Source organism: Carassius auratus, chromosome 45, assembly GCF_003368295.1.
Source record: "Carassius auratus strain Wakin chromosome 45, ASM336829v1, whole genome shotgun sequence".
Classification (NCBI taxonomy): domain Eukaryota; kingdom Metazoa; phylum Chordata; class Actinopteri; order Cypriniformes; family Cyprinidae; genus Carassius; species Carassius auratus.
The window spans coordinates 1,013,373-1,026,979 of NC_039287.1; the positions used below are offsets into that span (position 1 = coordinate 1,013,373).

Genomic DNA, 13,607 nt, shown 5'->3' on the forward strand with positions numbered 1-13,607 from the left:
ACGTTATAACCTCTGAAAGGTATTTCTGAAAAAATTACTCCCTGAGTGCAGCTTCAAGGATGGAGTCACCGGATACTGTGTTATTAATGGACATTCACCGGATACTAGGTTACTGATGGGTTATTTAAACAAAACCTTTCATTGCAATAAAAATGCTAATAGATTTTACAAGTGAGGAAAGACAGAGAACAGTGACTTCACTTCCAGCTTTTATTTAGGTGTTAAGGTTCACATTTACAGCTAATGATTCTACAAATGGAATGACCAGTTACAGTAAATGTTCATTTATGCTTTCATGTTGAAAAATATATGCTTTTTTTTTTAAGTTTCAGATGCTCATCTGAAAGTGGAAAATGCATTCAAACACCAAGTCGCGATGTCATAAATGTCACACTTTATTGGTTTATATGTTAAAACAGTTTAATAGGACCAATAGGGTTTAGGAACAATAAATAGTACAAGAAATGTGTATATTAATAACATAAAAATAGGACATTTAAATAGTAGGCTACAGAACAATATGTTCAGTCAAGTAAATAATTAACGCTTCCGTTGGGAAGGAGAAATTACATTCAGTTACTGTTGCCTAGTAACTGAAATTGCCGCTCAAAGTTTAAAATATCCAAGTGTCTCAAATCATTTGTGATGACATACATTTTTATTCCAGCGAGGCAGTTGTCCTGTGAAAAATAAAGTTTAATTCAGTTTTTCAATGATTTTTTCCATTATTCCAGATAGGTTACATTGCCATCATTACACACATAGTCTGTGTACATGAGGAATATATGCTCACCTTATATACTGTCTGCTATTTGATGGTATTTTGGTCTATATGAGACTGTCAACACTGTTCTTATAAAACTGTGGTGGATCCTCAGTATCCGAGGTACTAAAAATTAAATAGATAAAAGGAGAGTCAAACAAGATATAGTCTTGTCTTGTATATATAAACCTAAAAGTGATAAATAATGACAGTAATTATTCGAGAAAAACATAACTGCAAAATAAGACATATCTTACCTGTTTAGGTCAAAATTGCTAGCTGAAAACAAAACAACATAATTTAGCATTTTAATTCATTTCAATAAATTATTCAAGAATTTTATGGAAGAACATATTCACAAAATCAGTAGACTGTTTGGTTCACCTTTTCTCCTCAGTCTCTTCAGTATCCAGAGAACTAAGCCCAGACTGGAGGCGCCGACAGCACCTCCAACCCCAAGAGTCACTTCTGTCACTTCGAAGGGCGATGCAGAGGGATCAGGAGAAGCTGAAAATGCAAATAAGTGTTTTTAAAAAGCATCTGGTCAAATGTGTCATGTTCATTTTACAATGTATATTCAACTCACGTTCACATGTTGGTGGTTTATTTGACCACTCTGTGCTAGAAGTGCATCTTGTTGTTCTGGAACCCTTTAGTTCATAACCCTCCTCACAGGAGTATACACACTGAGAGTCATATGAGAAGTTTTCATTAGGATGAGAGCAGTTAATGCTAGCATGATCTGGTGCGGTGATGTCCTCTTGTTTGCATTTTACAACTAAAAAACAGAAAAGGGGATAATCATAAAACTCCAAGAGCAGAGATTTTAAAGAGTACAGAGCAGAACTTTTGCTGAACTACTTTCAAAAGTGTTTTCCTTAGTAAATCCTGATTCTTCTTACTTTCACAAGTGGGTTGTGAATCATTCCAGTGTCCCGTTGCCCCACAGAACAGTGTGGAAGAGCTGGAGTTTCGCAGCGTGTGTCCTTCTTTACACATAAACTCACAGGTTGATTGGTAGCTGAACTGGCCCATGGGATGGTGGCATTGCATTTGGCCTTCCTGTGGATTGGTCAGCTCTGGACATTGAACAACTGCAAAACAATTCACAGACATGTCAAAGGAACGCATGGATAATTTCAGTAGATTTGAACAGCATCTATAAATATTTCTCAGCATAAATTCAACTCACGTTCACATGTTGGTGGTTTGTTTGACCACTCTGTGCTAGAAGTGCATCTTGTCTTTCTGGAACCCTTTAGTTCATAACCCTCCTCACAGGAGTATACACATTGAGAGTCATATGAGAAGTTTTTATGAGGATGGGAGCACTGGACCCTAGCATGATCTGGTGTAGTGATGTCTTCTTGTTTGCATTTTACAACTGAAAAACAGAAAAGGGGATAATCATGACACTCCAAGAACAAATATGTTAAAGAGTCATGAACAGAACTACTGTTGAATTACTGTAATAGAAGTTTTTCTAAATGAATTCAGACACGTCTTACTTTCACAAGTGGGTTGTGAATCATTCCAGTGTCCCGTTGCCCCACAGAACAGCGTGGAAGAGCTGGAGTTTCGCAGCTTGTGTCCTTCTTTACACATAAACTCACAGGTAGATTGGTAGCTGAACTGGCTCATGGGATGGTGGCATTGCATTTGGCCTTCCTGTGGTTTGGTCAGCTCTGGACATTGAACAACTGCAAAAAAATATCAAAGTGTTTTAAAAAACATCTGGTCAAATGTATCATGTTCAGTTTACAATGTACTTTAAATTCAACTCACGTTCACATGTTGGTGGTTTGTTTGACCACTCTGTGCTAGAAGTGCATCTTGTTGTTCTGGAACCCTTTAGTTCATAACCCTCCTCACAGGAGTATACACATTGAGAGTCATATGAGAAGTTTTTATGAGGATGGGAGCACTGGACGCTCGCATGATCTGGTGCGGTGATGTCTTCTTGTTTGCATTTTATAACTGAAAAACAGAAAAGGGGATAATCATGACACTCCAAGAGCAGAGATTTTGAAGAGTAAAGAGCAGAACTATTGCTGAACTACTTTCAAAAGTGTTTTCCTTAGTAAATCCTGACTCTTCTTACTTTCACAAGTGGGTTGTGAATCATTCCAGTGTCCCGTTGCCCCACAGAACAGCGTGGAAGAGCTGGTGTTTCGCAGCGTGTGTCCTTCATTACACATAAACTCACAGGTGGATTGGTAGCTGAACTGGCCCATGGGATCTTGGCACTGCATTATGCCTCCCTGTGGTTTGGTCAGCTCTGGACATTGAACAACTGCAAAACAAATTCACAGACATGTCAAAGGAACGCATTAATAATTTAAGCAGATTTGAACAGCATCTATAAATATTTCTCAGCTTAAATTCAACTCACGTTCACATGTTGGTGGTTTATTTGACCACTCTGTGCTAGAAGTGCATCTTGTTGCACTGGAACCCTTTAGTTCATAACCCTCCTCACAGGAGTATACACATTGAGAGTCATATGAGAAGTTTTTATGAGGATGGGAGCACTGGACGCTCGCATGATCTGGTGGGGTGATGTCTTCTTGTTTGCATTTTACAACTGAAAAACAGAATACGGGGATAATCATGACACTCCAAGAACAGATATGTTAAAGAGTCATGAACAGAACTACTGTTGAATTACTGTAATAGAAGTTTTTCTAAATGAATTCAGACACGTCTTACTTTCACAAGAGGGTTGTGAATCATTCCAGTGTCCCGTTGCCCCACAGAACAGTGTGGAAGAGCTGGAGTTTCGCAGCTTGTGTCCTTCTTTACACATAAACTCACAGGTTGATTGGTAGCTGAACTGGCCCATGGGATCTTGGCATTGTATTTGGCCTTCCTGTGGTTTGGTCAGCTCTGGACATTGAACAACTGCAAAACAATTCACAGACATGTAAAAGGAACGCATGAATAATTTAAGCAGATTTGAACAGCATCTATAAATATTTCTCAGCATAAATTCAACTCACGTTCACATGTTGGTGGTTTGTTTGACCACTCTGTGCTAGAAGTGCATCTTGTTGTTCTGGAACCCTTTAGTTCATAACCCTCCTCACAGGAGTATACACATTGAGAGTCATATGAGAAGTTTTCATTAGGATGAGAGCAGTTAATGCTAGCATGATCTGGTGCGGTGATGTCCTCTTGTTTGCATTTTACAACTAAAAAACAGAAAAGGGGATAATCATAAAACTCCAAGAGCAGAGATTTTAAAGAGTACAGAGCAGAACTTTTGCTGAACTACTTTCAAAAGTGTTTTCCTTAGTAAATCCTGATTCTTCTTACTTTCACAAGAGGGTTGTGAATCATTCCAGTGTCCCGTTGCCCCACAGAACAGCGTGGAAGAGCTGGTGTTTCGCAGCGTGTGTCCTTCTTTACACATAAACTCACAGGTGGATTGGTAGCTGAACTGGCCCATGGGATGGTGGCATTGCATTTGGCCTTCCTGTGGATTGGTCAGCTCTGGACATTGAACAACTGCAAAACAATTCACAGACATGTCAAAGGAACGCATGGATAATTTCAGTAGATTTGAACAGCATCTATAAATATTTCTCAGCATAAATTCAACTCACGTTCACATGTTGGTGGTTTGTTTGACCACTCTGTGCTAGAAGTGCATCTTGTCTTTCTGGAACCCTTTAGTTCATAACCCTCCTCACAGAAATATTCGCATTGAGAGTCATATGAGAAGTTTTTATGAGGATGGGAGCACTGGACCCTAGCATGATCTGGTGTAGTGATGTCTTCTTGTTTGCATTTTACAACTGAAAAACAGAAAAGGGGATAATCATGACACTCCAAGAACAAATATGTTAAAGAGTCATGAACAGAACTACTGTTGAATTACTGTAATAGAAGTTTTTTCTAAATGAATTCAGACACGTCTTACTTTCACAAGAGGGTTGTGAATCATTCCAGTGTCCCGTTGCCCCACAGAACAGTGTGGAAGAGCTGGAGTTTCGCAGCTTGTGTCCTTCTTTACACATAAACTCACAGGTAGATTGGTAGCTGAACTGGCTCATGGGATGGTGGCATTGCATTTGGCCTTCCTGTGGTTTGGTCAGCTCTGGACATTGAACAACTGCAAAAAAATATCAAAGTGTTTTAAAAAACATCTGGTCAAATGTATCATGTTCAGTTTACAATGTACTTTAAATTCAACTCACGTTCACATGTTGGTGGTTTGTTTGACCACTCTGTGCTAGAAGTGCATCTTGTTGTTCTGGAACCCTTTAGTTCATAACCCTCCTCACAGGAGTATACACATTGAGAGTCATATGAGAAGTTTTTATGAGGATGGGAGCACTGGACCCTAGCATGATCTGGTGCGGTGATGTCCTCTTGTTTGCATTTTATAACTGAAAAACAGAAAAGGGGATAATCATGACACTCCAAGAACAGAGATTTTGAAGAGTAAAGAGCAGAACTATTGCTGAACTACTTTCAAAAGTGTTTTCCTTAGTAAATCCTGACTCTTCTTACTTTCACAAGTGGGTTGTGAATCATTCCAGTGTCCCGTTGCCCCACAGAACAGTGTGGAAGAGCTGGTGTTTCGCAGCGTGTGTCCTTCATTACACATAAACTCACAGGTGGATTGGTAGCTGAACTGGCCCATGGGATCTTGGCACTGCATTATGCCTCCCTGTGGTTTGGTCAGCTCTGGACATTGAACAACTGCAAAACAAATTCACAGACATGTCAAAGGAACGCATTAATAATTTAAGCAGATTTGAACAGCATCTATAAATATTTCTCAGCTTAAATTCAACTCACGTTCACATGTTGGTGGTTTATTTGACCACTCTGTGCTAGAAGTGCATCTTGTTGCACTGGAACCCTTTAGTTCATAACCCTCCTCACAGGAGTATACACATTGAGAGTCATATGAGAAGTTTTTATGAGGATGGGAGCACTGGACGCTCGCATGATCTGGTGGGGTGATGTCCTCTTGTTTGCATTTTATAACTGAAAAACAGAAAAGGGGATAATCATAAAACTCCAAGAGCAGAGATTTTAAAGAGTAAAGAGCAGAACCTTTGCTGAAATACTTTAAAAAGTGTTTTCCTTAGTAAATCCTGATTCTGCTTACTTTCACAAGTGGGTTGTGAATCATTCCAGTGTCCCGTTGCCCCACAGAACAGCGTGGAAGAGCTGGAGTTTTGCAGCGTGTGTCCTTCTTTACACATAAACTCACAGGTTGATTGGTAGCTGAACTGGCTCATGGGATGGTGGCATTGCATTTGGCCTTCCTGTGGTTCGGTCAGCTCTGGACATTGAACAACTGCAAAAAAAATGTCAAAGTGTTTTTACAAAAGCATCCAGTCAAATGTGTCATTTTCATTTTACAATGTAAATTCAACTCACGTTCACAGGTTGGTGGTTTGTTTGACCACTCTGTGCTAGAAGTGCATCTTGTTGTTCTGGAACCCTTTAGTTCATAACCCTCCTCACAGGAGTATACACATTGAGAGTCATATGAGAAGTTTTTATGAGGATGGGAGCACTGGACCCTAGCATGATCTGGTGCGGTGATGTCCTCTGATTTGCATTTTACAACTGAAAATCAGAAAACAGCTAAAATGTTTATATTTCACACCTTTCATTGCCAACATAGATTTATTAACAATATCTAGGGAAACACTGCCCACCATGTTCACATCGGTCTCCATAGAAACCCCCAAGGCATGTGCATTTATGGCTGTTTATGGTTTCAACACACTCTCCTCGGCCACTGACACAGGAGTCGTCTTTGCAGGATGCTGAATAAGAAAAAATTGATAATTGCTGATTAATGAATTCATTTTTCATTCACCTTTCAACAGGGAAAATTGAAAAAAAATGGAATTGACTGTAATGCAGAATGTCACAGAATTTGGCAAACCTTGAATAAATGAATCAAAACTAGAAGGACATTAAAAGTAAAGCTCTGTACCACTCTGTTTGGCAAAAATATAAATGATGAGTTATTAAATAAAAGTTAATGAATTGTTGTTAAATTTTATGTTTTTGAGATTTCAGTTAATAAAATCATATAAGACATGCATTTTGATTGTTTAATTTAAGCATTAAAACAGAAAACTCAAAATAGATCTAGAAATAACTTGGCATCTGAGAATACAAGTTGTAGTAAGCATTATTCTTAATCACTGTTATAATTATGAGGTGGTCCTTGGAAAGTTTTTCTCCCCTGTATAGGGTTCCCTGGCCACATAAAGAAAACCTACCTGTGTAGCACAGTGCAGTCTTCTTCTTTAAGCAGGATTCATCATTCCATTTGCCTTCATCTTTCCCTCTTTTAATGTATATTTCCACACAGTCTTCATTATTTCTTCCATTATTGGGCTCATTCTTCGCCCAGTTCTCAGCTTCCTTGGTAAGCATCTTATTAGTTCCCACCCAGGTCCAAATGCCATTAATTTTGCGAATGCCAATCCAGTAATATCCACTGACTTTTGGAAGGATACTGTTGAGGTGATAAATTTCATCTTTGTTCTGGATGGCTACCATGTCGGTGTAATGCTGCTTGCACCAGTGTCTGGCAGATTCCCAGTTCATAGTGTTTGTTGAGGAATGGTATGACCAGCCTTCAGCGCCTCTCCATATGTTTAACACTGCAGAATTAAACCATTACAACTTTGAGTGAACTATGTTTACAGGTTGCATTCACTCAGTATAGTTTATACACTAGTTTGGGTCTTACCTAAAGAAATAAGAACAACTTTGTAGAAGATGCCCTGCAAAATTAAAGAATTATATAAATTGGATTAACATAATATTCATTGACACTAAAATTATACAAATGCATATTTTGAATACTTTACGTACCATGGTTAATGATGTACAGATATGAAATGGTCCTGTTAATGGTCGTCTCTATACTCTATACTCTAATATGATGGTTCTGATTTGAGAAACTGGTCTGATAATCACTGTTTCGGGCATTTATGTAGGAGCTCAGCTATGGTCTAGGACTTCCCTTCCTGGATTCACTTGTGACATCAGCCAGTAAAAGCAATGGAATTCTCTGGAAATACCCCTCTCTAACACTATTCAAGGAGGAAATATCTTTTTTTTACTCTCTGAAGGCATTTGTTTGTAAGGAAAGAACCTCTCAGGAAATATTATAGACCTTTTGGTGCTGATATGGCCATATCAGGACGATGGCATATTTTTAAAGTATATTCAGAAATAGAAATAAGAATTTCATGAAATTAGTTATAATTTATTTCAAGAGGGGAATCATTAGGAATTGTTGCCAGCAATTATTCCATTGGCGCCTTTACTGTATCTTTCCAGTTACATTGAAATACAATTAATGATGACTTTTGCTACTCTTTATAGTAAATGCCATGAAAATACACCATACAAATTTAAGACAATGAAATAATTCTACAAACTGATATTATACAAAAGTAATAATAATAATAACTTATTATAAAGTGTTACAAGGAACACCCATAAAAATATTCACAATTATATTTAAAAGTAAAAATCGAAAGGAAGCTTTGTATATGAACCAGTTTGTTCAATAATAAAACTGTCTGGCCTATTTCGTTAGTTTTAAAGCTGTTATTTTACTTAAGATCCCCAGAGGTTTCTCGTTTTGAATTTTGAGTTTTTGCAGCTTGATTTCTGTATGACCTTGACCCTTTTTTGATGCTACTCAGTTTAATATGTTTACACAGAGTTGTACCAGTTTCCGTGTTATGGAAATAGCTGCCATGAGGGCTCCGGAAAATTAGGGAGCAAAGAAGAGAATTGAATAATAATAAATGTGTGTAAAAATAATTTGTGATAGCTAACTTATCTAATATCATATAATATTAAAGCTCATGCAAACATATCCATTAAGAAACAAATCTGTTATACGTAAACATCTCCACTGAAGGATGATTAGTTTCTATTCTTTTGTTTGTTATTATTATTATTATTTTTCATCTAAATTATCAGAGTGAAACAATTTATCACATGCATATTAAACTGAGCTTGAAGCAGAATAAATGAATTAAAATTGGACATGTGGAAATGATGATGGAAATAACATTGTAAGAATGTTTGAAAAAAAGGTTCCCTTTCTATGTTTCAGAAAAGGTGCACAATAAGAATTTTTTGTTATTCTATATGTGATATTTACCTTTATTTTGGGGGGGGGGTGGATCTGATAGAAATTATGTCAGATGTCGGAAAATTAAAATTTAAAAGGGTACTGATTGTGCTCTGGATTTTCATTGCGTTATGAAGCATTATTTCCATATATATAACTTTTTTACAAATATATTAGGCACGTGATAGATTTCAGTTTTTCAGTTTTCAGTTTATGATTGAAAGGCTGGGATAAGGGTTTATAAAACAATAAAATCTATACATAAAATGCATAGGAAAAGTAGCAATAATTGATAAATTTATCAAATCAGAGATTAAAAACCTTCATATAACACAAAGAAGGCACACAAAACAAACACAAACATCTATTTTATAGTCGACGGCATTACTCCTAATCGATCCTCTTTCTTTCATCTTTCATGGCATTAATTAGATTTTTTTTACTTTAGATGAAATTTGCTATAACAAGTAGCACAGCAATTATTATTTTAATGATTAATTACAGTAGTTAGCAATTCTGGTGTGGACTGAAAGGGAAAGTCCGCAGATCAGTAGAAAGGAAGGCGTGCTGGGAGGGAGATAACGGGTACAATGACACAATGACAATAATGTTTTTCAAGTTTGACATAAACTGTATTAAGAACCATATAATAATAATAATAATAATAATAATAATAATAATAATAATAATAATAATAATATCTGAATTTTTATTTTGTTTTAATTAATTTACTCAAATCGAAAATTTCTCCACCTTTATCCAAAGCATTTTTCTTTACTTTACTTTAAATTACGTGTTTCCGGTTTGTAGCGTCTGTTGATACTGATATCGCATACTGGCGTGCGTGATAATGATGACTGTATAAGGTTTGGTTCCTGCAGCAGCCACAGCGAAAATGGCAGACGCTCTTAGCAAAGTCTCCGACGTCGACATTGATCCAGAGGGAAAGTTTAAATACATATTAGTGAACATAAAGGTTAGAGGTGGAACGGAGCAAAAAGTGATCGTGAGGGGAACTAAAACAGCGGAGTACCACAGTAAGTGTGCACGCTTGCAAGTGCAATAACTTGACTGTCTGTCTCTGCAAGCCAGCGAGTTATATTTATCACTAACTTCAGTTTAGTAGTATTTATAAATCAACTGGTAACGTCCATGCTGTTCCTCACTGTTTATAGGCATTGAGGAAAAATAATGTAGGAAAATAACGTGGCTACATAAACGTTGGTAAAAATTATTGACAGTTATCATTGCATCGATTTTGTGGCTTGATTGAGATACTAGTTGTAGTAATGTTTAGTTGGAATACAAAATCTTGACAAAACTGAAACTCAAAATAAACATTATCATGGGTATTTATGGAGTGGTTCATTTTTCCACATCCTTCTCACTAAATCACGTTTTTATTCAGATCACATATTTGAAAAAGTGAATCCTGCTATGGAGGCCTTGGGACTGGAGTGTAGTTGTCTTGGTGGCGGCAAGATTGAGCACAACAATACAGAAAAGAAACTTAGGGTGTTTGGAGAGTCTACGGTAACACCCTTAACCTTTATTAAAACCAATTAATATTGTGACAAAATAAGGTTTTAGCAGGAGTTACATTAACAGCTGCAACAAATGCGGTTTCATAGAGGCACAAAAGATAGAAGTGGACATACTATACAGATACAAACTCGATTCCAAAAAAGTTGGGACACTGTACAAATTGTGAATAAAAACTATGCAGTGATGTGGAAGTCTCAAATTTCAATATTTTATTCAGAATACAACAGATGATATCAACCGTTTAAACTCAGAAAAATTTATCTTTGTAAGGGAAAAATTAAGTTGTATTTAAAATTTCATGGCATAAACACATCTTAAAAAGTCAGAATCCTTCTACGCAGCCATGATGTTATAATTGATGCAGTATGTGGTCTGGCATTGTCATGTTGGAAAATGAAAGCTCTTCCCTGAATGAGACGACGTCTGGAAGGGAGCATATGTTGTTCTAGAACTTGGATACACTTTTCAGCATTGATGGTGCCTTTCCAGATGTGTAAGCTGCCCATGCCACACACACACCATCAAAGATGCAGGGTTCTGAACGAGCGCTGATAACAACTTGGGTTATCATTGTCCTCTTTAGTCCAGATGACATGGTGTCCCAGTTTTCCAAAAAGAACTTCAAATTGGCCCAGAGATAAACGCCTGCGCTTCGGGATTGTTTAGATATGGCTTTTTTGACCTATAGAGTTTTAGCCGGCAACTGGCACAGTGGATTGTGTTCACCAACAATGTTTTCTGGAAGTATTCCATTACAGTAGCATTCCTGTATGGGATGCAGTGCCTTCTAAGGGCCCGAAGATCAAGGGCATCCAGTATGGTTTTCTCTCCTTGACCCTTATGCACAGAGATTGTTCCAGATTCTCTGAATCTTTGGATGATATTATGCACTGTAGATGATAACTTCAAACTCTTTGCATTTTTACTCTGAGATACTCCTTTCTGATATTGCTCCACTATTTTTCACAGCAGCATTGGGGGAATTGGTGATTCTCTGCCCATCTTGACTTGTTGGACACAATGCCACTCTGAGAGGCTCTTTTTATACACAATCATGTTGCCAATTGACCTAATGAGTTGCAAATTGGTCCTCCAGCTGTTCCTTCTATGTACATTTAACTTTTCCGGTCTCTTATTGCTACCTGTCCCAACTTTTTTGGAATGTGTAACTCTCCTGAAATCCAAAATGAGCCAATATTTGGCATGACATTTCAAAATGTCTCACTTTTATTTGATATGTTATCTATATTCTATTATAAATAAAATATAAGTTTATGAGATTTGTAAATTTATTCCATTACTTTTTTTTACTCACATTTTGTACAGTGTCCCAAATTATTTGGAATCGGGTTTGAAGTTATCTTTATTTAAACAAGTTAATTACGTAAGAGCTCAGATGACATCTCTTAATTATAAGGAAGGCCTTCAATATGTTTAAAATAGACTTGGTATGTAAAGAGAACACATTTAAAATAAGTGCACAATTTTGAGCATGAATATTTCTGGGCCTTTCCTAACTTTTTAAGAAATAAATGTTAGGGATGTTCTTGGTGGTTTGAGTCAAAGTTTGCTTTTAAAGAGACTTATCTTTTCTTTTTCTAGGGATACGGGAAGGCTGACCATGCTGTCACAGTGGAAAAGCTCAAATCTGTCTTCAAAGACTATGAAATCATTATGGAATAAAATACTAATGTGATCACTTGAAATAAAATTATAGGACATTAAGATTTGGTTGAAGTACACAATTTGATAACACTTCAGCTATCCCTTATTTTCATTTGGATAAAAAATTAGGCTGATGAGATGGTAAATAAATGTTCTCTGATCTGTCAGCAGTGTCAAAGTTGAGATTAGATGGCTGACCTTGATAGCGAGGTCTAACTTGCACAGGAACTCTGCGTGTGTTTACAGGGTGATAAACAATTCCAGTTTCCTGTCTCCATCATGGAATGTGTCTGTGTTAGAGATCAGGAACAGATAACAGAGTGTATGTATGATTAATGGTATGTATAATAAACTTGATAATGGACTTCATTAAGAAATTTGGCATTGAGATTCAAACATACACATTTTATGGATCCATATTTGGTAAGAAAACATTTAACTGAACCAGTCACTATGTTTTCACTATTACAATTAAATTGAAAAAGCTTATTATTGTGTAAAGGCTTACATTTATATAATTATAGTGCATATGCAAAATGTAATATGTTATTTAAATAGCTAACTTAATATGGATCTTATTTTACAGATGGCTTGTGTTAAGAACATAAGTGATTTTTCCATCCTGTTTCTTAAGTTAAAGTCTTTAGCAGTTTCCTGTAGCCTACCGTAAGACCCTGAATATGACCCTCATTGTCTATTTCCATTAAGAGGTTAAATGAGAGCGCTTACACAGCACAAAATACTATTTTTACAATAAATACTGTATTCATTGTTCAATTAAAATTATCCTGAAAGGTGCCAGTGCCAAGTGTCTTGATTTTTAGCAGAGGCCTTCTCAAAAAGGAAAAAATGTTTGATAGCATTATACAGTGTCAATGCCACAGCTTCAGTAGTAATTCATTTTAATTCAAGGTAAGCATTATTTTTATTTATTTAAAAAAAAAACAATGTAGTAAGGCAGAACAATGAAAAGTGCTGTAATTTATTGCGTTTTAATTTCCCTGTGAATTTATAGTGCACATTTATAGTGTCTATTTGAACATAATGGGGATGTATTTGGAAGTTCCTGTTGATGTTAAACCCCATCATAGCCTTCTGTTAATAGGCTTTCATTTTCCTTAGCATGTGTTTGGCACAAGCATTTGCACTTACCGTCAAGGATGTTAAAAGAAACAACTGATAATTTCACTTTGAATTCGAGAGGTGTGGCGTATAGTTGAACACAATATTGGCAGCCAGCGTATGTTTCCAGATAGTATTCTGGTAATGACTTTGATGAGTGTAGGAAAGTGTAGTCCCTGTTCCTGCACTCATTTACAGGAACTGCACTCACTTACAGTATTTTCATTCATCTAAATGTATACTGTAGTCAATCAGTCTTCATCACAATTTAAGATGATTATGAGGACGTTGAAGATGTGTAGCCATTTAAAAAATTATTTTTTTTTTTTCGTGGAGGTGGTGGTGGAGTCAAGAGCATATCAGATACTAACAATG

The 13,607-nt window shown here is 36.6% G+C and overlaps 2 protein-coding genes across 8 annotated transcripts; one reads left to right on the forward strand and one right to left on the reverse strand.

Annotated features, from left to right (window-relative positions):
- Window positions 1-200: 200 nt before the first annotated feature.
- On the reverse strand, window positions 201-7,719 carry LOC113062814 (P-selectin-like). 7 transcript variants are annotated; one of them, XM_026232805.1, is made up of 25 exons: window positions 7,622-7,719; window positions 7,497-7,530; window positions 7,021-7,407; window positions 6,445-6,555; window positions 6,161-6,352; window positions 5,886-6,077; window positions 5,570-5,761; window positions 5,279-5,470; window positions 4,963-5,154; window positions 4,686-4,877; window positions 4,369-4,560; window positions 4,079-4,270; window positions 3,763-3,954; window positions 3,473-3,664; window positions 3,156-3,347; window positions 2,865-3,056; window positions 2,549-2,740; window positions 2,272-2,463; window positions 1,956-2,147; window positions 1,666-1,857; window positions 1,350-1,541; window positions 1,148-1,270; window positions 1,021-1,042; window positions 794-889; window positions 201-680 (listed from the first exon to the last, which is right to left on the reverse strand). In XM_026232805.1, exons 1-24 carry the CDS (start codon window positions 7,622-7,624, stop codon window positions 829-831), a joined length of 4,005 nt encoding a protein of 1,334 aa, XP_026088590.1. In that variant the 5' UTR covers window positions 7,625-7,719; the 3' UTR covers window positions 201-680; window positions 794-828. The 7 variants fall into 7 exon arrangements, with proteins under 7 accessions (XP_026088590.1, XP_026088591.1, XP_026088592.1 ...); XM_026232806.1 differs by lacking the exons at window positions 3,156-3,347; window positions 3,473-3,664; XM_026232807.1 differs by lacking the exons at window positions 2,549-2,740; window positions 2,865-3,056.
- Window positions 7,720-9,705: 1,986 nt separating this feature from the next.
- LOC113062817 (14 kDa phosphohistidine phosphatase) lies at window positions 9,706-12,908 on the forward strand. The gene is made up of 3 exons (XM_026232818.1): window positions 9,706-9,937; window positions 10,309-10,433; window positions 12,048-12,908. The coding sequence occupies exons 1-3, from the start codon at window positions 9,796-9,798 to the stop codon at window positions 12,126-12,128; spliced, it is 348 nt and encodes a 115-aa protein (XP_026088603.1). The 5' UTR covers window positions 9,706-9,795; the 3' UTR covers window positions 12,129-12,908.
- The last annotated feature ends 699 nt before the right edge of the window (window positions 12,909-13,607 follow it).